Source organism: Macrobrachium rosenbergii, chromosome 36 (assembly GCF_040412425.1).
Source record: "Macrobrachium rosenbergii isolate ZJJX-2024 chromosome 36, ASM4041242v1, whole genome shotgun sequence".
Taxonomy (NCBI): Eukaryota; Metazoa; Arthropoda; class Malacostraca; order Decapoda; family Palaemonidae; genus Macrobrachium; species Macrobrachium rosenbergii.
This window is the reverse complement of record NC_089776.1, coordinates 17002825-17026246: the sequence shown is the minus strand read 5'-3', so window position 1 is coordinate 17026246 and position 23422 is coordinate 17002825. Positions and strand designations below refer to the sequence as shown.

Here is a 23422-nt window from a genome sequence, read left to right as displayed (position 1 = left end):
CCTTCTCTAAATGAACTTCCCTTAACTTAGGCACGGGGTCCTTTCCAAACCTAACATAACCAAATAAAGCACAGGGAAACATTCTAATCCATTTGCATTCTAAATGAACTTTCTTCCAGCATTAACTTAATGTTACTGTCCTATGACTCCATGAAGTTGAAGCTTTTTTCATTTTTTTTATTGTAGCTTATATAAAAATGACATTTTTATAATAAAATAAAGTTTTATGTATACTTACCAAGTAATTACATAATTAAAGCCCCCCCCACATGGTTAGGAAAGCATAAACATATTGATCGCGTTTGCTGAGCTGGTTCCTCTCTTACCGTGAATTTCAAAATAGAAACTAATAGGTATGTAATTACTTGGTAAGTATACTATATATATAAAACTTTATTTTATTATAAATATGTAATTTTTGCTTTATAACACTTGTGTTATTAAACACCTATAAATTACATCACATGTGGAATTTAGATTACAGTACGGAATTTTACAGCTGTTAGCTGCTTTGAATAGCTGATGTGATTGTTTCATTATTTTATAGGGCCTTCTAAGTAATATTAGTCTTATTAAATGGTACTGATAAATTGAGAGTTGAATGTTTTCCCGTTTAACGTAAATTAAATTTGATGATTTTTACCCTTACAGATTACATACCAAATGTTGAGAGGGGCCGCATTCACTATTGGTCACACACAGGCAAGTCTGGTGTCCCTATTGAATACGATGGTGTTCCGTTTATGCATGTTGGTCGATGGGTCTTGATGTGTCATCAAGGTCATGACATCAATAAGCGACACAAAGAGAAATATCAGATTCGGAAGACAATGGAGCATCAGGTAAATTACTCTTCGGTGTTGAATAAATATTTTATCTTGAGAAAGCACTTCTTTCAGAAGGATCATTTATGGAATTATTCTATGCAGAGCACCACATATTTTCATTTGAGAAGCAGTAAGCGATGTTTCACATATGATAAATGGAAAGGAGCAGTCAGAGAAGTAGAAGTTCAAAATAGCAGGATGACGGATAGTGTAAAGGCCCGGAAAATCATTGTGATATGGTCTAGATGAACCCTAGGACCAAATGAGAATTAAGGTAGTAAGTACATAAGGTAGAAGAGATTGGAGAGAACTCTTATGTTTAATTTTGCAAAAGGAAAATTTGATGTAAAGAGATTAGTTATCATGATCTATGACAAGTTCTTTCAGAAAGGTTGATTTATAATGTGTATGCAGATGTTGGTGTAGAATAGAGACTGTCAATTGTAAACGTTTGTGTGAAAAGTAACATTTCAGGGTGCTCCTGACCTCCAGATAGAATAATGATTAAACAAAAAGTCTGAAATTATTTTATTTTTTACCATACTGTATACCCCTACAGTATACTGTGCATCTTTTGATATAGAACAGTATATGAGAATTATCTTAGAAAATGCCTTTGATTTCTGTTTCCAGGAGAGTGGAATTACACCAAAGACAAGAAACCGGTCACAGATTACAAAAAAAGTAAATTGTCCGGCAGAAATTTACGTTGCTCATATTATGAAATTTCCACAACACAAGGTATGCCTGTCTTCATTTCTCCATTTATTGTTTGCACACTTTTATATGGCTAAGTACAGTATATAATAAGGTGTATAAATCCTAAGTCTTGTTTTGCAGTGTTTTATTTGTTAATATGAATTTAAAAATTCATTTTAACTTTCTTTTTTTTTTTTTTTAGGTTCCTAGTGCCTTATTGGCTATAAATTCAGTACCAACTGATCACATGAGAAAACTTACCAAAAAGAGTATAATATCTGCATTTAATAGATGTTCCAAAAAATTCACAAGGGAATCATGGTATTATGTGAGACTCCCAGATCCAGCATCTCATGAAGGGCATCCTGTGCTTGGGTTGGTAAGTTGTACTGTATTGCATATTTTGTCTTTGTGGAAGCTGTGCTTAATAGCAGTAGTACAATATTGTTAAAAAAAATTAGTTAAAGTCTTTTCTCTCCCATAGTCCTTATATCCTGCTTTTTGCATTATCAGTTTCAGTACTTGATTTCATTACTGTGTTCCTTAAACAGCTTTGTTCTTATGAGAATACAAACCTTTGTCTTTTATGTGGATATACCTTTATTAAAAGGTGGTCTGATCATTGGAGCTTGGCAACAAAGTTGATAATTAGCAGTAGGTGAATGAGGGGTGGGAGGTATCACACATCTACTCACAGGTCTCCACTGATGTTGGACTTGCTTAACGTGGCTTTTGTTGAAATCAGTAGTTTAATTTCTTTTTCTTTCTGATGCCGTGTGGTTAACAGCTTTGGCTGTATTTTTTTTCTTTGGTTATGACTGATCCAGATAATCATGACTAATTATCCTGGCAGAGAGTATGATCACCCTAGATGTTGAAAGGGTGATGGCAATCAGGTGCTTATACTTATGAACAGTGATCCTTGTTATTTTTGTTTTTTTTGTAGGGGTATTGTATTCTCTTTGTAGGGGTAGTGTATACCAGCTAGGATCTGCACTGAGTGGGTGTCATGGGTATATGCAATAATGTTGAAGAAATATATTGAAAAAGAAATATCTCTTTTCCAAGATGTGACTGCTTCCTGTGTTTGCTCGAAGATGTCATCACCAGTCAGTTACTCTTGTCAACGCCTCGTGGACAATTATCGATTTTTGTGGAAACGGCACCATGTGGTATCTCATACCAAGGTTAGACCTATTCCAAATCCTGTATGAGTTCTTAGCAGTTTTCTCTTGAAGAAGGGCTAGGAACCATCCTGGCCCTTTCAGTCTGCCTGTCAGGCTTCTGAAATGGAGGCAAGAGGAAGAAAAAAGGAGAAGGATGCTTAAGATGGTAGCTCTCTTCCAGTGCTACCTTTCACATCATTGGGCAATGTGGTAGTGACAGGGTGTCCTTTGAAATAGTTTTAGACTACCTTTCAACAACCAGTGTTCTCTCCCTGTATGGGTTAGTGCTGTCATTGTTTGTAGTGTCCCTTCGGTCCAAGCTGTATCCACTTTTAAACCTTTTACTTTACCTCCATTCCTGCTCCCTTTCTTTAGTCTTGCTGTCCAAATTTTCAAATTTTTCACACGGTTATAACTGTTAAATTAGACCGTGTTTGGGGCCAATAGGAATTGCATGTCCATACCAGTCCACTGCACAATAAACAGTTAGCATTTAAATCTTGTTTGCAGTTTGTTCAGTTATAACCATTTAAAAGCTGTGTAATATCTGCAATTCTCTCTCTCTCTCTCTCTCTCTCTCTCTCTCTCTCTCTCTCTCTCTCTCTCTCTCTCTCTCTCTCTAGGTTAGGTTTAAAAGCTTTTGTAATCAACTGAATCAGATGTGAAATGTCAACTTCTCGTAGGTAATAACATTTGCAGTTTTGCATTTCTCTCTCTCTCTCTCTCTCTCTCTCTCTCTCTCTCTCTCTCTCTCTCTCTCTAGGTTAGGTTTAAAAGCTTTTGTAATCAACTGAATCTCTCTCTAACATTTGCTCTCTCTCTCTCTCTCTCTCTCTCTCTCTCTCTCTCTACAAGTTACAAGTACTTACAAGTTGATTTTCATACTACCATAGAGAACATGGCATGTGTCACTTTTGTCTATAAGATGCTCATATTCAAAGTATGAACTCGATGTACAGTACATGATAAAGTTAATATCCTCCCTTCATGGAATTTGAATAACATAATTGTGTTAATCAGTAAATGTACATTATATACTACAATTACCAAAGGTTTCAAGCAATGAGATATGATAGCTAAAGCTTATGGTGTGTTAAGGATGGTGTAAAGATTTCATAAATTTTTGCATGCAGTACCAGATAAATAACAATAGAGCTGTAATACATCTTTAAAAAGCTCTGCACACACAAAGGTTTGAATGAATTGTTTATTTATTTTTATCATGAAGATACCAAAATGCAGTACAAACAGATAGGTCCCTGTTTTATATAAAATGAGCATGTGCATATGGGCATTTATGTGTGTGTGTATACATACACATATGCACCACACTGCTGTGTATTTGTGTGCCTTTCTCTTTCTCTTTCTGGGTTATTCCTAGTCTTTGGCTAACAGTTTTAAATACTTGCAACAAGTGATCTAAGCTGAGAGAGAGCAATCACTCATAGTAATTTTCAAAAGGTGAAAAATAAATAAAATTCCCACACTAGGTTAAGGAAAATGAAGTAAGTAATAATGAAATTAGTGGAGTAAAGGCAATGTGAAGTGAGATATGGATGAAATCCTGGAGCAAGATTGTAGGTGTTAGGGACAGCCTCACCAGTAGGGATTCTTAGGAAAATGGATGGATACTCAGATGTATGGAGCCAGAACACTTTTTCTACTGCTTTGGAGCTGTGTCTGGAGATTGTACTAATGTGGATTTAGGAAATCGTAAAGTGATGGGTTTGTTTTGTAATAATTTATTATTAGCCAGCTTTAAACCTTGAAAGCCTTTCCATAGTTCTGTATTTGTGGATTTTGTATTGCTTATTTGTTCCTAGAGTTGCATCATTGACTTGTGTCTATGTCCAACAACACCCTAAACAACTTCTGGCACACTTATGGTTGCTTTAGCATTTTGATTCAGTTTGGTGTCCAAGGTCTTGCATACATATGTTTTTAGTTTTGTGTCTCGCCATGAATTTACATCATATCCCCATACTCAGTTCACTGCATCCATTTCCAGTTGATAACATAAATGTTCAGTTTTACCTTTGTGTATTGCATTAAAATATTTGTTGAGTGTTTGCTTTCCATCATGTTATGCAAGGAAGGAAATGCCATGACATGATATATTTTCATGGCACTCAGAATAGGTGTTATCAGTTATTTGCATTAGATAGGCTTAAAAGAATCTTGATTCTTTTATAACCTTGAATTTGAAGGCACTGGGATATCTGCTAGTCTGTCCTAATAACCATCTAGAATTCTGTTTTTTGTATTAATACACAATATTAGGAACAAATGGGCCGTTAACTTTCTTGCCATAATTAAAGAATAAAAAAGTAATGAAGGTTTGATGCTTTTATAAACCTTGAATTTTTAGGGCACTGCAATGTCTACTGTTCTGTCTTAAGCACCCACAATACTGTTTGTGGTGTTAGTACAGTGTGTTATTAACAGATAGGCCACTAACTTGCTAAAGAGCCTTCCTGAATCAAGAAAAAAAGGGATAGTTGATAGGAAGTAATTGATTAGTTGTGGAAGAGGACCAAGGCACTATACAATTATCATCCATGATAAAACTAGAAAGGGTGTGTGTTTAGGCAGTTTGCAGTTTGACTATATTACTCATTGTAATAGTTGCAAGCTTCCATTTTAATTTTCAGGTGAAGGAAGAAGCATGTGGTCAGGTTGCGGAGAATACTGTTTCCACTTCTACTCCTGCTGAACCAGTGCCTGTGGTGAAGAAAAAGAAACGTCCAAAGGTAAATCAAATTGATAATCTCATAGCTTGACAGTCATCATCATCATTTTTGGGTCAGATTTTTCTGTTATGGGGTTGTGCGTGAAATGAGATCTCTCCACTGTCTCTTGTGTTTTGCACTTAATTCTCATGAATTTCCATCGGGTCTGGGATTTAGTGGTCTTAGTGTCATAACTTTCATATTTAATAATTTCATGACCAGCTGTTCCTTGCACCTTCTTATCACATGTCTAAACCATTTCAGTCTTTGTAGTTCTCAGTTAGTGGGCACCTCATCCTTTTATAAAATCTATCATATGAATTTGACAGCTGTATCTCACACATGTCCAGCTTAGTGTAATCAATAAATTTTAGTGTCTCATATTGCCATAACTTGAATGCCCCAATGATATGGTTTTATTGTTTTATACATTATATTTTTAAATCTAGGTAAAAACTTCAATGTTCTTTAGAGTACAGTACAGTAAACCCTTGTTTAACTGCACTAGTAGTTGAAGGGGGTTGTGGGTATATCCAAAAGGTAGTTATAGGCTAGTTGATGCAAGTATATATGCACTAACTTAAACAAGTAAAAAATGCCCCGAAGAAACAAGTTTTTTGTACAACTTATAATGTCAAGGTCACCGTAAATCTTTTGGTGGTCCCGATAATGCTGTATGAGCCGCTGCCCGGTGGTTGCCTGTCCTATAGCGTTGCCAGACGCTCGATCATGGCTAACTTTAACCTTAAATAAAATAAAAACTACTGAGGCTAGAGGTCTGCAATTTGGTATGTTTGATGATTGGAGGGTGGATGATTAGCACATCAATTTGCAGCCCTCTAGCCTCAGTAGTTTTTATGATCTGAGGGCGGACAGAAAAAGTGCGGATGGATAGACAAAGCCATCTCAATAGTTTTCTCTTTACAGAAAACTAAAATGAGGATACAGTCCAAGGAAATAATGTATATAATGATTTTTATGAATGTTTGTATAGTTAATGCCATGTACTAGTAACAGTATAAAAAAAACCGGACTAACTGCAGAAGATTAATGGCAGTGCACAATGTAAATACTGCATTACTCTAGACTGTCCTGTTATTTATATTATTTGGAATGAATCTTATGTGCTGTTAAAGTTAACATATCTTCGCGCCATTAGGTGCTATAATGTGGTTCGGATTCCACAATAAGCTGTAGGTCCCGTTGCTAAGTAACCAATTGGTTCTTAGCCACGTTAAATAAGTCTAAGCCTTCGGACCAGCCCTAGGAAAGCTGTTAATCAGCTCAGTGGTCTGGTAAAACTAAGATATACTTAAATTAGGTGCTATTGACATTCAAATTACTGTAAAACAAAATAATGCTTGGCTAACCTGCTAGGACTGTCTGTGTAATCACCTGTTTCCCACCAGGTGGCGTTGGAATGTTTACGTTCTTGTCAGAATTCTTCATGCCGTGTCGTTGTGCAGATGCTGTGAATCGGCATTAGTAATAATGACTATTTGTGGCTGATTTTCTCTTGTACAGTGTTGTGTTTGTTGTCTGTTTTTGTATCGTGTCATCTACAACAAGGATAGATGAAAGCATTAGGCTGCAGAGTTGTCCCCTGGTATTCGCGGGGGATGCACACCACACCCACCCACAAATACTGAAACCTCTCTAAAAATGCTTATAACTGCCTATTTTAATAGTTCAAACACCAAACGTATACCTTAAACTATCATCCTACACCAAATGTACCGTAACCTATCACAAGCAGAGTTAAATACTGTACAGTATATAAATATTTAATATGCATTGAAAAAAATTACATTTTATCGATATTTTGCTGCTTACATTAATATTAATATTTGAAAATTAGTCAATAATTTTTCATCGGAAAAAATGAATTTAGTCACGAAAATAACATGAAAATACAGTACAGTACAGTAAATCATGAATATTTCTTAACAAAAAAAATCCGCGAATTACTGAATTTTTCGTGAATAATTCAGGGATAAGTTCCACAGAAAAATCCGCAAATAGGTGAAGCCGCAAATACCGAACTGCGAATAGGCAGTGGGTAACTGTATGGATATAATAATTAGCGATTTATTTCCTACTGAAGAGTGTTTTTTGAAGGTTTTGATACTAATTTGGCTGTGATGGATAACTACTTCATTTTTAACAAAACAGTTTGTTAACAAACTGATGGCATGGCAATGGGTTCTCCTTTGGGTCCCACTTTTGCCAATATTTTTATTTGTCATTTAGAAAAACTATCTTGATCAGTGTCCTCCGTCTTTTAAACATATTTTTTTATAAGATACTTAGATGGTAAGTTTGTACTCTTTAAAGAAAAAGATCATGTACATTTGTTCCTTAATTTCATTAACCATTTCATTCAAACATTTGTTTTACTATGGACATAGAATTGAGTAACTGTCATTTTTAGATATAACGATTTTGCAATGAAATGATAAATTTTTAGCAGGTGTTTTCAGAAAGAAGACTTTTATTGCTTTGGGAACTAATTTTCATAGCTTTTGTCCATTGGTTTTTAAACTTAAAATGCATGTAACACATTATTATGTAGGGCGGATAATGTATCATGCAGTGGGTCAAATTTCATGAAGAAATAATTTTCTTGCAAAACTATTTTAGCAGAAATTGTTATCCATCCCACCCATTTGAGAAAATCTTAAGAGTTTTTAATTGACATTGTTAAGCCTAAAACATCCACTTTTAATGTACCTAAAAAAGAATTGAATATATTTGCCTTTTTGCTCAACATACAAACATGTAGAATGAGAACTCACTGTCGTACTTAACATTATGTATCCATATGTTAAATTTTATTTTATTTTCAAGAACTCCTAAAAAATCAGTCTTTTCAAGTTCAAAGACACCCTCCCGGAATTGATGCGATCTTCAACAGTATACTGTATATACAGGCAGTCCTCGGTTATCGGTGATCTGGTTTTTCGGTGCTTGTCTAGCGACAAAAATCAACAATTTTCAGCACCAGTATGTGCAGATTTCCGCTTATTGGCGCTGATAAATGTGTATTGGCACCGATACATACCTAACAGAGGTGCCAATAACCAAGAATCGTGATTTTCGCTTATCGGCGGTTTTCGCTTATTGGAGATTTTTTGCTTATTGTCACACTGTCAGAACGGAACCGCCACTGATGACCAGGGACTGCCTGCATTTACTTGTCCCAAATGTAATTTGGGAACCTATGTGGGTAATTCCAGTTGGCTGTTGAAGGTTTGCATTGATTGTCAGCGGGATGTCAGTCACTGGACAAGATTAGCTTTATCCAGGAAGGAATTCTCTGAAATACGTAACCATACAGTAATATGTAAACATAATATTGTGTACAGTGATTTCAAAATCCCATCTCAAGCAATAGATGACTGGTCATTACCCATTCTCAAGTTCCTCTTCATTAAACAGTTATCACCATCCCTCGACAATTATTAAACTGCTGTACAATTAAACATTGCCTAATAGACTGTTCGTTCATTCTACCTTCTCACCTCTTTGTGTTGGCCTTCCCTGGTGTCAAAAAATAAATAATTATTTATTCAGTCTTTTACCTGCTTCTGTGCTGGTGACTTCTCATCTCAGTGTTTTTCTTTTCTACTTTTTGTAATTATTTACAGAAATATTTTGCTTGTTAGGATTAATGTTGAATAGTTTTTTTTTTTTTTTTGTCTTTTTTCTCAGATGTTCACTTGTGGTTTTTTCTTAATATTCCATTTTTTTTCTCCTGAAAGTGTCATTATGCTTAGTAGCTTTGTTCTTTGATGTTAATTTTGTGTTTAATTACTTACCACTTTGCTTTCATCTAAAATTTAAAGCTCATTAATGTACTTAATATTATTATTGCTAAGAGATTTACAATTTCGTGAAAAACAATCTGCTTAATAAAAATCCACAGTTATATAGTAAATATATTACTATGTAAAATAAACAGGCTTTTGAACACTTGAACGATGTTCCTCATCAAGTGTTCGAAAATCTTTGTTTATTTTACATAGTAATATATTTACTATATAATTGTAGATCTTTATAACACACATTATTACTATTATTATTATTATTATTTGAAGGGAATAGACCCTCTTTCAAACAGGTCCTATTAAAAAGGATGGCTGTATTATGCGAATTTATCTCATACAGTAGCTTTTCTATTTTCCTTATGATTCGCTTTTCGGGCTCAGCGATATTGGTCAGCAACTGGCCGGTATTCATATTGGAAAAGGATAGTGTGTGGAATGCGGGAAGTCTTTTATTGAAATATACAATTAGAAATCCTTCGTCATCTGGATTCAGGTTCTACTTCAGGTACCGTCGACATGTTTTGACTAGCTCGTTGGTCATCCTCTGGAGTGGTGAAAAAGATCTGGAGAAACAAGGCACTTGGGTTGGTGATTATAGGGGGGTCTTGATCGTGCTGAATTATGATTGGCTGCCTGGGGCAGGTCATCTCAGGCAGAGCCTTCTCTCCCATGTTGATGTTCAGGGCTCGTCTTGCGTGCAAATGGCATTGTAGTGCTGGGGATGAATGGGAGAATTTCGATCCTCAGATGCTGAATTTTGATTTGCTTATTTGCTATGGGGGTGACTCGGTGCAGGTCTCCTGGCGGCCGTGGGGAGGAGAAAGGTTTCATGCGTAATGTTGAGGGTTGGTTTCTCCTTTCCAATGTGCAATGCTTCCAGGAGGCGCAGGCGGCAGTGGTCCGTAGTACGGTCAATTATTTCGATGTTCGTGATTATGTCTTTTCTTGCAACTCTCTGGTTATGGGTGGTCCTGACAGGGTTAAAGATGGCTCCCTCTTGGGCATGGCAGGAAATCCTCTTGGAGAAACGCATGGTGGTCATACCGATGTAAGAACTGAGGCATCCTCAGATGGGGCATAAGTACCGGTATACCACATTGGTTTTCTTCAAGGGATCCTGCTGACACCCAAACCGGAATATAGAAGAGTCTATGAAGGCGAACATCGATAAATGGTACCGGCAGGAATCTCGCCCTGATGCCCCTGAACGCATAGAGCTCTTCTATAAAGTGTGATGTCTTTTCTTTATTTATTATTCTTCTTTCTGCTATTCGTTGTCAAGTTATGAAGATTACTTTCTTTAGAGATGTTTATTGTTCTGGCTTTATGTAGTAGCATATTTTCCAATACAGGATCCTTGAAGAAGACACAATGTAGTTTTCTTTACTTCATTAACACAATACGGGCAGTCCTTGGTTATCAGCGGGGGTTCTGTTCTGGGGGTGTGATGATAACTGAAAATCACCACTAACCAAAAATCGGCTATTTCCGGCACTTTTTCAGCGATTTTTGGGGCCAAAAAGTGCCGATTTTCGGTTATTCCCTACCTGTCCTGAATAATTCTTGTCCATGTTGTTTCCTCTATATGACTCATTGATATTTCTGCCTTTTCTTTCATTTAGTGTTTCTGTTACCCCTACAAATTCCTTAGAAATATCTATTTCTTTCTTCTGAATTTCTTGTCTCATGGCTATTAAAGCGGTAAGGCTATCGCTTTTAGGATCAATTTTGACTTTCTTGAAAGCCTTCTTTTCTTTTTCTCCAAGTGTATTGTACATGGTTCCAAATGACAAGTAATTTAACACATGTCTTAACTGACCAAATCAGTTTCTGTATCACCAAAATCATTCTTACCTCCTATTGTAATGTTTGTTTTTCTTAAGTCTTTTATCACTTTGTGTGTTGCTTCTTCAATATCTGTGTGAAGATTTGCTTTTGATTCCCCATCGTAGTGATGGTTGAGAATCTTATTTATATTATATAAGGCATCACTTTGGCTCACTGGTTCCCAGATTGATAAGCAAATCCTTTTAAACTCGGCATATGTTATGTTGTTAAATCTAACTGAATTCAAAGTTCTGTGTGCATCACCCTTTTTTGAACTCACCAGAAGCAAGGCTACGTTTATTTTTGTTCTTTCGTCTGTTATTCTATTTGTGGAGATACGACTGTCTGCGTCCGCTAACCACTGGTTCACAGAGTATGATTCTAATCTACTTTTATCAGGATTTGAACTCTCCACTCTTCCACAGAATCGTTTGGCTTGCATAATGATCGCTGCTTGCGCCATATTTCTAAATTGAAATGTATTAATAGGGTTAGTATTACTGTTATTGCTACTTGTGTTAGTATTTCCTTGAGTTAACGATACTGGTGATGTTGGCACTAGAATTTGCCTTTGTCTATCTGTTGTTGGTCTTGAATGATAATGTCTATGTCTAATGGTATTTAACAGTTCATCAATCGAATCCTGCATTACAATGGTATTCTAAATTCATATGAAATTCTGTATCCAAAATATACAACAGTAATCAAAAATGCATCATAAAAATCATGGTAGGTAAAAAAAAAAATTCCTATCTATCAAACACAAAAAAATTAACAAGAAAAAAAAATGTTTGAGAGAGAACCAAAAATGTTATGTACCTTTGAGAGAGATTATTAAAAAAAATACACTCACGGAGAGAGAACTTTTGAGGGAATTAATTTTACAACTTATGCATTTTCTGTTGCCGCCTTCCAGTCGTAAACTGTTCTGGGTTTGTCAACTGTTTTTCACTTCTGCGACCGCGTCATATTCGTTGCTTTCTGTAGACGCTTCGCTTGCTGCCTTTTTATCACTTTCACGACCAACAAAATTTCGTTGTAGCGTTCGCTGCCGACGTTTACTGCTTTTGACGTTCATTGCTTTCGGTGCCAGCGTTCACTGCTTTTGATGTTCAAATGTTCAGGATACAGTCTGCCACTGCGTTCAGGATACGTTCAGGATACGTTCGCTTGTAGACATTCAGACGTTCAGTCATTCACACAGTCGTTGTTGTTGCTTTGCTGGATACTCTACGGGGTTTTGACTAGTATGTTTGGGTTGTTGTTTCTGTTTCACAAGTTGTCGTTCGGCGATGCTATGATGCACTTCGTCGTTGTTTTCGACTGTTAATGTTTGCAGGGAGATGCTTGTTTTAAATTCTGGTATGTGTCTTTCACACTTGCACTGGACTATTTGTCTTCGTTCTGGATCCGCTTCAGCTGCCACCATTTATGTGGTGTCTTTTCTTTATTTATTATTCTTCTCTCTGCTATTTGTTGTCAAGTTAAGAAGATTACTTTCTGTAGAGATGTTTATCATTCTGGCTTTGTTATGTAGTAGCTTATTTTCCAATACAGGAGACTTGAAGAAGACACAATGTAGTTTTCTTTACTTCATTAACAATAATAAACTTACAGTAGTATACAAATGAATTGCAATGCAAGGTTACAGTGAGTGTCAAATGTAAGTTTTTCTTCTTCTATCAACCCACAATTAGTGAGGCTTACAACCCCTCTCTCTGCTTCTTTGCTACCCTCTCTGCTGTCCTTTCTTCTCTCTCTTCTTCTCTGCTTCTCTGCTTCTCAACTCGACTTGATAAGGAATTTTGGAAGATTTTGTCCCGCCCCTCCATAGGCGGAATCTTGGTTTTGGTCCGGCCCTGTAGATGCTTAATTGGTTAGGCTAATCTAGACAGCCAGTTTGGGTGGACTTCTGGTAAAAGCACCGCCTTCAAAAAGGGGGTCGCTTTGACATCACCGGAACTTATAATTTCCGGTGGCTATTTTGTCCCACTAAGGCCACCATGCATTTTTTGTTATGAATTCCTCGTGATTATGAACTCGATTAAGAGCAGTCATAATGGCTTCGTAACCATGACACACCTCGTGTTTTGCTTTATGTTTCAAAACATCACTGAACCCAGGCGTTTAAAACACAACACCTTTTGTTGGCCTCGATACAAGGCGAATAAGCAATTAGGTCAAGCTTTGTTATGAAATTACGGTCAAAACTCCAAAATTATTCCTTTTTCTCTGTTCGTCTCTCTATTTTCTCTCTCTCTCTCTGTTCGTATCTTAAAATCTCTATCTATCAATGTCGATCACTGAAAGGTTTCTCTCTCTTCGTCCCTTTATTCAGAATTTCTATTTATATCCTTACATTACAAAAGGACTATTTCATCATAAATATAAACGTGCCCTCAAGAGCATCATCGAGAATAATGTCAGCCCCTTTGACCCTAGTACAGTAAACCCCCCGTATTCGGGTTCTCATGGTTCGCGGACTCATGCATTCGCGGGTTTCTTTGTGGAACATATCTAGCCATCATTCGCGGAAAATTCACCCATTCGCAGTATTTTTCAATGAGAAAAATTCACTAATTACTGTATTTTCATATAATTTTCATGAATAAATGCACTTTTTGTGATAAAGCTATTAAAATACTCAGGTATAAGCATTTTTACAGGGTTTTTCTTGGTTTAAGCTATCAAAATGGGCAGTTCTAAGTGTTTTTAGAGGGGTTTTAAGCATTCGCGGATTTGACCTATTTGCAGAGGGGTGTGGGACGCATCCCCTGTGAATACGGGGGGTTCACTGTAAGAGTATTCACTCGGTTATTTATTACAAGAGGAAAAAGAGAGCAGCCTGGTGATGCGTAACAATCCAGCCCCCCCTCAGCAGGACCCCTGAAGGATGCATATTTTCAAATACCTACTTATCAGTACTCTCTTACAATTACCTTCGCTTTGCCCCGGGGGGGGACAGTATTTCAGTTCAGGGTACTCTGTTTTGGGCTCTTGACCACTTCCCAGGTGTTCATCCTTGTGTCAGCTTGGGCCCATTCGTATGGGATACGTCTGTTGAGGTATCTCGACGATTGGCTAGTCTTGGCAAAGTCTTGTCTGCAGTTGCTCCAAGACAAGGATTGCCTTCTTGAGGTATGCCACGACCTGGAGGTCATAGTAAATCTTGAGAAGTCCGATCTCATACCCAAGCAGAGGATAAAGTACCTGGGCATGCTGATAGGTATGGCAGCAGCAAGAGTCTTCCCCTCGGACTCTCATATCAGCAGGTTCAGGAAGGTAGCACAAATGTTCCTGTCCTGGCAGGAACAACCAGCTCGGCAGTGGCAGGTCATTCTCATGTGAATTATTGCCTATGTAGATTTTTGGATTCCATGGGGTCAGGGTCTGGATCATCTTGTTGTATGCTTGATGGTTGGGAAAATTATCCACCTCTTTCAACTGTTGTTCATTCTGAGTCAGGAAATAGTTTGACTAGTGTGGGTAATAGTCTTAATGCTGGTGCTAGTTTTGGGAAGGTTAAAGAGAATGAATCACATCCGGGCGTTAGGTTTTTGCCTCGTGAAGAATAGTGTTGCTGTCGGTAGGGAGAAGAAGATGATGTATTTAACAGGGTGAAGTCGTCTTCTGTAGAATCCCTTTGTGCTCTGGCTAGTAGAGTGAGGTCTCAATTTGGGTCGCAGCAGACTGAGTCATCCTTACAGCCTTTGGTGGCTGCTACTTCATCAGTTGTGGTGGAGAAATCTCAGATGATTGTTTCTGACAGAGAAGTGGATGATCAGGACTCAGTTCGTACCTTACCTAATATTGTGGAGATTACTGAGAATTTTTCCAGTAAGACTTAAGATTCTGGGGATGGAGAAACAGCCTCAGTGGGAATATATAGGGGAATGCAGGTGTTTGTTATGGAACTTTTCCGTGAAGCTAGAGGTGCTTTGGTTCAGGCTAAACGGTGTTCTTCAGATCAGGCATCCAGGTTTGTTAGGGGAATGTCAGAGGAAGCATCACTTTCTTCCCTTCCACAGTGGAACCTTCATGAAATTGTTGAAATGACAGGGGGACATTGCTAATGATAGGGCAATTGCCAAGGTTTTAGAAGGTAAACCAGCTATTCCTGTCTCTGCTTTGACATCCAGGAAAAAATATTTTAGAGTGTCAGGTTCTTCATGTTCAGCTCAGACCTTGAATGAGAATATGGTTAATGTTTTATCCACTTCTGGTAAGTCTCTGCGGGCTCAGGTTGGAATTTCAGTGGATGATCAAAGTTGGAAGGGACCTTCGGTACCATGACAGAGATCATTAATTCTTTAGTTTGGGTCTGGTCAGCAAACAATGCCCTTGTCTCAATTCCTGGTCTTATTGATGACAGCCTTTCACTATACCATCAGTTGGTGAGTAGTTTTAATACCTCCCTGAAACAATTTGGGTCAGAGATGTTTAACCTTAAGTTCTTTTTTGTGGCTAAGCGTAGGGACTTTTAATTAGGACTTGCCCCTCCCACTCTTTCAGACCTAAACAAGAAAAAACTTAGAGCATCGTCCTTCTCAGGAGGGGGTCTTTTTGATGAAGCAGTTCTTGAAAAAGCCCTAGATGATTCTAATCTTGAGGTCAAGAGGAGACATAATCAAGCATTGCTTTCCCATGTAGTTAAGCAGAGTAAGAATAAGCCTACCATTGTCATTCACCAGCCTTCCAGTTCTCGGAAGCGCCAAGCTTCGGATAAGACAAAGTGGGTTTTACAGGACCAGCCTGTTGGCCTTTGTAAGAGATTTAGAGGAGGAAATGCTCAGGGTTTAGGAATTGGTAGGGGTAATTCTTCGGCTTCTTCTAGTGGGCAGCGGTCTACTTCGCTTGGTCAGGGGCCAAATTTTGCGGGGAGCAATAGGGTGCCGGTTAGGACAGCATTGGAGAGTTTGGGAATCCTTAAAAGTTGAACAGTGGGGTCATCCAAGTCCTCAAGGAAGGGTACATGGTTTCCTTGGAGTCCATTCCTCCTCTGTCGAATACCCCTATCCAATTCGACAGTTTATCCTCCCACTTTGACTAAAGGGAGAGCTCTAGAGGCTGAGATAAATTCCTTAGTAACAAGGGAGCAGTGGAACCAGCTCCACTTCCATCAAAAGGGTACTACATTCGGACGTCCATTGTCAGGAAGGGAACGGGAGGTTGGAGACCTGCTACAGATCTCTCTCATCTCAACAAGCATGTACTAAAAACTTCATTCAAGATGGAGGCACCCAGATCAGTTTTTCTTGCAATCTGTCAGGGCGATTAGATGTTCTCCATCAATCGCATGGATGCATTTCTTAAGGTCCCCATTCACCCTCAGTCTTGTCATCTTCTCAGGTTTTGTTGAGACAGGACAGTATGGTAGTTTGGGGCGATGTGCTTTGGCCTCTCCGCAGCCCCCCCAAGTATTTTCTCGGTTGCTGGCTCCAGTGTCGGGCCTCCTTCACTCTCGAGGCATTCGAATACTCAGGTACTTGGACGACTGGCTAATTCTTGCGAGCATCCTGAGAGAGGCTCTCTGTGCGAAGGAGATAGTTCTAAGTCTATGTTTTCAGTTAGGTTTAACAATCAGTCTCGACAAGTCAGACCTCATTCTGAAGCTGGAAGTTATATACTGTACAGTAAACCCCCGTATTCGGGGGGGATGTGTACCACAACCCCCCCCCTCGTGAATAGCTAAAATCCGCGATTACTTAGAATCTTTATAAAAACACTTAGAACTGCCTATTTTGATAGTTCAAACACAAAAAAACTAAAAATGCTTATACAGATATTATAGTTCAAACAAAAAAAACTAAAAATGCTTATACAGGTATTATCCTACTTACGATAGGGTTAGGTTCCATAAAAACCAGTTTGTTGGAAAAAACATATCTCGAATATAGCCTAGCCTACAATAGGGTATTCAGTACTTTGTATACAAATATGGTAGCCCAGCCTACACTATAAAGTATACTCTATACGTACATGGTATAATTATTAATGTCAGCTAATTCTGGAGGTTCATGCAGAGTGACTTATGATAATTCAATACAAAGAGAAATTGAATAACAAACAAGAATTAGCTTAGCCTACACTGTGGTATATCGTATACATATACGGTAGCCTAGCCTACATTATGCTGTACTCTATATTCACATATCGTATTATACAAACATCAACATAACGAATATGCATTTTTTCCATGGATCTTTTAAAATGTTATGCCTTAACTCACTGTATCCAATAATATTGTACATATTCTTATATTGCTTGTGTATTATAAATTGCGATCATAGCGATCAATGTTTTGGTTTAGAGATCAATTAAGCAGTAAGTTTATTTCGCCCTATTTAACTCAGTTCAGAGCATTTTTCTTGCTTCTAGTTAGCGTAAATGAATCTCTAGGTACTATATTTATATGGGGCAAGGTTGTTTTTTGTTATACGAAGTGTTTTTAAGTCGAAATATAACTTAAGTATGTCTCGTTGTGAAATTAATTTAGCTATTTTTTTCATTAATAGATGATGTTGGCCGTTTGGAGGCATGTTTTTGTGCAAAAAAAAAAATTCAAGATTCTGTTCACTATTTTCACTTGATTTCATCATAATACGAGCTTTACGTATTTATAATTTATCGGCGTAAAAATAGCAGTAATATGTGTTCTTTCATGCCCAGTAGTTTTGATTAAAATACTTCCTCTCCAGTTTTAATTATGGTCGAGTTTCATCCATGCTGCCGAGGCATGATAATTTATAGTCATTAGCAGCTTGATTATTGTTTACTCAGCTTCAGCTACAACTTGCAACTTAAATTTAGCAGTGTATTTTGTTGCCAATCTTTTATCTATACCAAATAAGGGTGTAATGTAAAATGTATCAGTCCTATTCTACTTAACTTCATTTGTACTATAACTACGGTAATTGTTTATTACTGTACGATGGTTGAAATAAAAGCAAAACGGCTGTTGTTATCTGATTTGGTTATAAGCAAAAAAACAGTTTCTCATTCAGTTGTTTATGGCTGTATGCATTTCGCAAAGATAATGATGAAAGTATTGTTAGCAACATTATATGTTGCTAACAATGCTTTTATCATTATCTTTTACCATTTTAACTAGAAGATGGGATAAAGAGATGGAGGAAAAGAAGGTGGTCTATTGTAAATTGGTCTCTCACTGCCTGATTGTACGCTGCTGCCTGCGCCTGCGGGAAATTTAAAAATATTTTCTAAATATTGTTGTATCGGTATTAATTGTGTACCCTATCGAATTATCGTAAGGTGAATTATTGTAACTGAAGCACTACCTGGGTACTTGAGTATTTTAATAGTTTTATCACAATAAGTTCATTTAGTCATGAAAATGACATGAAAATACAGTAATTAGTGAATATTTCTCAGTGAAAAATACCGCAAATGGGTGCATTTTTAGCAAATAATGCGTATATATGTTCCATAGAGAAATCCACGAATAGGTGAGTCCGCGAATTGTGAGACTGCAAACGGGGGCTGTACTGTATCTAGGAATGAGGATTCAGACTGTAGTTTTGAAGGCTTTTCCGACACAGAGACGAATAGATACAATTCAAACCTACATAGGTGAGTTTTTGGGCCAGGAAAGTTCCCTGGTATCTCTGTGGCTTCATCTGTTGGGCTATTTAAATTCGTTGATAGCACAAGTTCTGTTAGGGAGATGTCAGGTTCAGGCACTTCAGCATATGCTTCACAGAAAATGGCAAGGAGAAGACCAGATGGTCAGAATTCCATGGGACTTAGAAATATGGGAGAATCTTCAATGGTGGGCGATGGATTACAATCTCCTTCAAGTAGTCTCTTTGAAATCAAATTTCCCATATCTAATGTTGTCATGCGACACCTTGGATCAGAGCTGGGGATCAGTAGTAGGGAGGTCTTTCATGGCAGGGAGATGGACAAAGGAGTATCGACAAAAGTCCATCGATTGGCGAGAGCTGAAGGCAATCCAGCTAGGTCTTCACCACTTTCGCCGACAGTGCAGCTGTGGTTGGGTGGCCGTCTTCTCAGACAGTTGCATGGCAATATCATACCTGAGGAAAGAAGGTCGCACCAAATCACAGGCTCTGAATCAACTTGCTCAATAGATCCTTCATTGGACTGAAGTCCATCAGGTCACACTGCTTCCTCAGTTTGTGATGGGGAGCAAGAATGTAGTTGCAGATGCCCCCAGCAGATCAGATCAGATTATTAGCACAGAGTGGACACTAGCACAAGAGGTAGTAGACCACCTGGTTCACCTTTGGCCAGCAACAGTAGATCTTTTCGCCACAGCTCTCAGTTATCGCCCAGTTTATTTCAGCCCACATCAAGATCTATGGTGGCGGAAGTGGATGCTATGCTCCAGAACTGGTTGCACCTGGAAGCGTACACTTACCATCCAGTTCCCATTCTGCAACAAGTTTTGAACAAGATAAGAGTATCATCTCAATGCAGTGTCACACTCATAGCTCCTTGGTGGCCCCAGAAGGAGTGGTAGATAGATCTCTGGGAGATGTCAGCGGAAGTACCTGTGAGACAGCCTGTCAGACGGGACCTCTTGAAGCAGCCCATTGGCACAAATTTCACCTCAACCCCCGAGTGCTTTGTCTAGTTACTTGGAGACTATCCAGCTTTTCGCTTGAGCAAGAGGCGTGTCAGTGCAGGTGGCCCTACAAGTCTCAAGGGCTAGATGAAATACCACAAATGTAAACTACCAACATAAGTGGAAAGTATATTGCACTTGGTGTAGGAATAATAGGCATACAGTATCTGTCCCCACAGTGTCAAAGTTAGCAGATTTTCTGCTTCATTTGTGACTTAGGAGGAAGTTTTCAGTCTTTACTATTAAGGGTTACAAGTGACGTTAGCATCTGTTTTTAGATTCTGGTATAAAGCTGTATTCGAGGATCCTCTGCTCTCTGATCTTCTTCATTCATTCGAGGTAGAAGTCCCTAGGAGATCTCTTCACCAGCGCCAGTGGGACTTAGATGAGGTTTTGGCAGCTTTACAGGCACCACCTTACAAACCTCTTGGATTGGCTGATCTAAGGTCTTTGACGAAGAAAGCCCTTTTCCTTTTGGCACTGTCTACGGCAAAAAGACTTGGTGAGCTTCATGTTCTTTCATCAGTTTTGGCAATGAAGGGAGAAGATTTGGTAGTTTCATATTTGCCAGAATTTAGAGCAAAAACTGAGACAGAATCCAGACCTCTTTCAAGGGAATATGCTATCCGTTCATTAGCTGCATTTGTCGGTGGTCAAGACCCAGACAGGTTTTTATGCCCAGTTAGGGAGTTAAGGTACTTCTTGGACAGGGTTAAATCAGTAGAGCAGAGACCTAGATCTCTATTTGTATTATTAAGAAACAATTCACGACCACTTTCAAGAATGGGCCATCCTTTTTTCTGAGGGAGGTAATTTCAGGGGCTCAGTCAAATAGGCAGAATAAGCCTTCTTCTTCTAGGGACAAAGGTCCACATAGTATTAGGGGCTATTCTACTTCCATGTTATTTTGGTCTAATGTTTCAGTACCGTCAGTTTTAAATGCTGCTACATGGAGATCGAATAGTGTTTTTGCTAGTCATTACTTAAGAGATGTACAGTATGTATTGTGGCGGAATTTAAACCCACAAACAAAACAACACTCACCCTGATCTTGGTTGTTGGAGATGGGTAAGGTGCCAATCACAGCACACAAAACCACAAAACAAAATTGCAAACAAACCCTCCACCAACAACGAACGAAAAAAGAGGCACATGCACCATCAATATCGGTACCGGTATCCAAGACAAAAAAACCAGGCGAACTGCCCGTTCACTTTCAAGGTTGGACCTCAACTACTCAAGACTTCCCCAAAACCGAAAAACTCCCGACAGACAGACAGACAGGTAAACGAACTCCAACAACCAGAACCACTCACACGACAATTACACTCTCTCTCTCTCTCTCTCTCTCTCTCTCACAAAACGTTGGGAAATGCTAGATACAAACAAATTTATTCATCCCTCTATAGTATATGATTCTGTAAGATCACTTGGTCCCATTGTTGCTGCTGGTGGTGTGATATCTTAACCTAACCATTCACTCTCTCCCTGTTCCTTGTACCTGAAATAATAGAGGTATTTATGGTCAGGTGAGTTTGGCTCGCACGTAAGATTAGAGACATGAAAGCTGTGTGAATGAGTCTCTCATCATCCCACTTGTATGCTGATGCACAACTCATAAGAGCCTGCATGAATGGGATGTCAGTGAATGGAGGTCTGATACTTGCCAATACCTGACGGAGAGAGAAAAGGTTGTATGTCTGTGTTTAGAAGTCTGATACTTGCCAGTTCACATGACATATCAATCATTGCCACTTGCCTTAACTCAAAGACTTGGAGATTGAGCTTTATGTTTGTATTGAATTTTTAGGATTCATTGTTGGTAAGTTTGTCACTGGCATGAAAGGTACATCCAAATATAAGTTCTCTCTCTCTCTCTCTCTCTCTCTCTCTCTCTCTCTCTCTCTCTCTCTCTCTCTCTCTCTCTCTCTCTCTCTTGTACCACATATTCACTTAAAAGTGTGGAAATATAGTCCTAAGATAAACAAAATAAATATTGTTAGTGATTCACACTCTTCTGGAGGAGTGTCTGAACCAAACTGTAAGGGGACTGCATATAAAAGATGGGGATTGGAAAATGTGCTCATAAGCAGTTCAGTTAATTAAGAGATTGCTGCCAACTTCAGTGGGCTTGAAGGAATTAGGAGTTTTTGTATCTTTAACATTGCCTTAGGAATATGATTGTACTGAAATTTGTATTGGCTTGTATACCCCGTAGGCGCTGTCAGTGCACCTCATGTGGTGCACTACAGGCATTACTTAAGGTTCTTTGCAGCTCCCCTTCGGCCCCTAGCTGCAACTTTTTTCATTCCTTTTACTGTACCTCCGTTCATATTCTTTTTCTTCTGTCTTACTTTCCACTCTCTCATAACAATTATATAATAGTGCAACTGTGAGGTTTTCCTCTTGTTACACCTTTAAAACCTTTTTACTCTAAATTTCCCTGCAAGTGCTGAATGATCTCGTAGGTCCCAGTGCCTGGCCTTTGGCCTAGATTTTATATTCAGTTCCTATAGGCTTGTATAGAAAGTTGTGTATATAATTACACTGTGTTATGTTATTTCAAAAGATTGAGTTTAGTACAGTATTATGTTTATTAAGGAAAGAATTTTACTCACTGCGACCAATGTAAAGAACTAAAATTTTTACATCAACATTGCACAGAATGAGTCTCTCATCATCCCACTTGTATGCTGATGCACAACTCAAAGAGCCTGCATGAATGGGATGTCAGTGAATGGAGGTCTGATTTGCCAATACCTGATGAGAGAGAAAAGGTTGTATGTCTGTGTTTAGAAGTCTGATACTTGCCAGTTCACATGACATATCAATCATTGCCATGCCTTAACTCAAAGACTTGGAGATTGAGCTTTATGTTTGTATTGAATTTTTAGGGTTCATTGTTGGTAAGTTTGTCACTGGCATGAAAGGTACATCCAAATATAAGTTCTCTCTCTCTCTCTCTCTCTCTCTCTCTCTCTCTCTCTCTCTCTCTCTCTCTCTCTCTCTCTTGTACCATATATTCACTTGAAAGCGTGAAATATAGTCCTAAGATAAACAAAATATTGTCAGTGATTCACACTCAGTTTGTCTGAACCAAACTGTATGGGCTGCATATAAAAGATGGGGATTGGAAAATGTGCTCATAAGCAGTTCAGTTAATTAAATTGCTGCCAACTTCAGTGGGCTTGAAGGAATTAGGAGTTTTTGTATCTTTAACATTGCCTTAGGAATATGATTGTACTGAAATTTGTATTGGCTTGTATACTTTGTGGCGCTGTCAGTGCACCTCATGTGGTACTACAGGCATTATTGTAAGTTTTTGCAGCTCCTTTTTTGCTGCAACTTTTTCATTCCTTTTACTGTACCTCCGTTCATATTCTTTTTCTTCTGTCTTACTTTCCACTCTCTCATAACAATTATATAATAGTGCAACTGTGAGGTTTTCCTCTTGTTACACCTTTAAAACCTTTTTACTCTAAATTTCCCTGTAAGCAGTGCTTGGCCTTTGGCCTTGATTTTATATTCAGTTCCTATAGGCTTGTATAGAAAGTTGTGTATATAATTACACTGTGTTATGTTATTTCAAAAGATTGAGTTTAGTACAGTATTATGTTTATTAAGGAAAGAACTCCAATGTAAAGAACTAAAATTTTTCCATCAACATTGTACAGAATGAGTCTCTCATCATCCCACTTGTATGCTGATGCACAACTCATAAGAGCCTGCATGAATGGGA

At 38.2% G+C, this 23422-nt stretch overlaps 1 protein-coding gene across 1 annotated transcript in view; it reads left to right on the top strand.

Annotated features, from left to right (window-relative positions):
- The window catches only part of LOC136856671 (calcium-responsive transcription factor-like), a 47981-nt gene that overhangs the window by 4511 nt on the left and 20048 nt on the right, over positions 1 to 23422 (top strand). Inside the window, exons 3-6 of the mRNA XM_067134730.1 lie at positions 652 to 842; positions 1461 to 1568; positions 1729 to 1905; positions 5344 to 5442. Coding sequence (XP_066990831.1) covers positions 652 to 842; positions 1461 to 1568; positions 1729 to 1905; positions 5344 to 5442 — 575 coding nt within the window. The remainder of the gene's footprint in view (positions 1 to 651; positions 843 to 1460; positions 1569 to 1728; positions 1906 to 5343; positions 5443 to 23422) is intronic.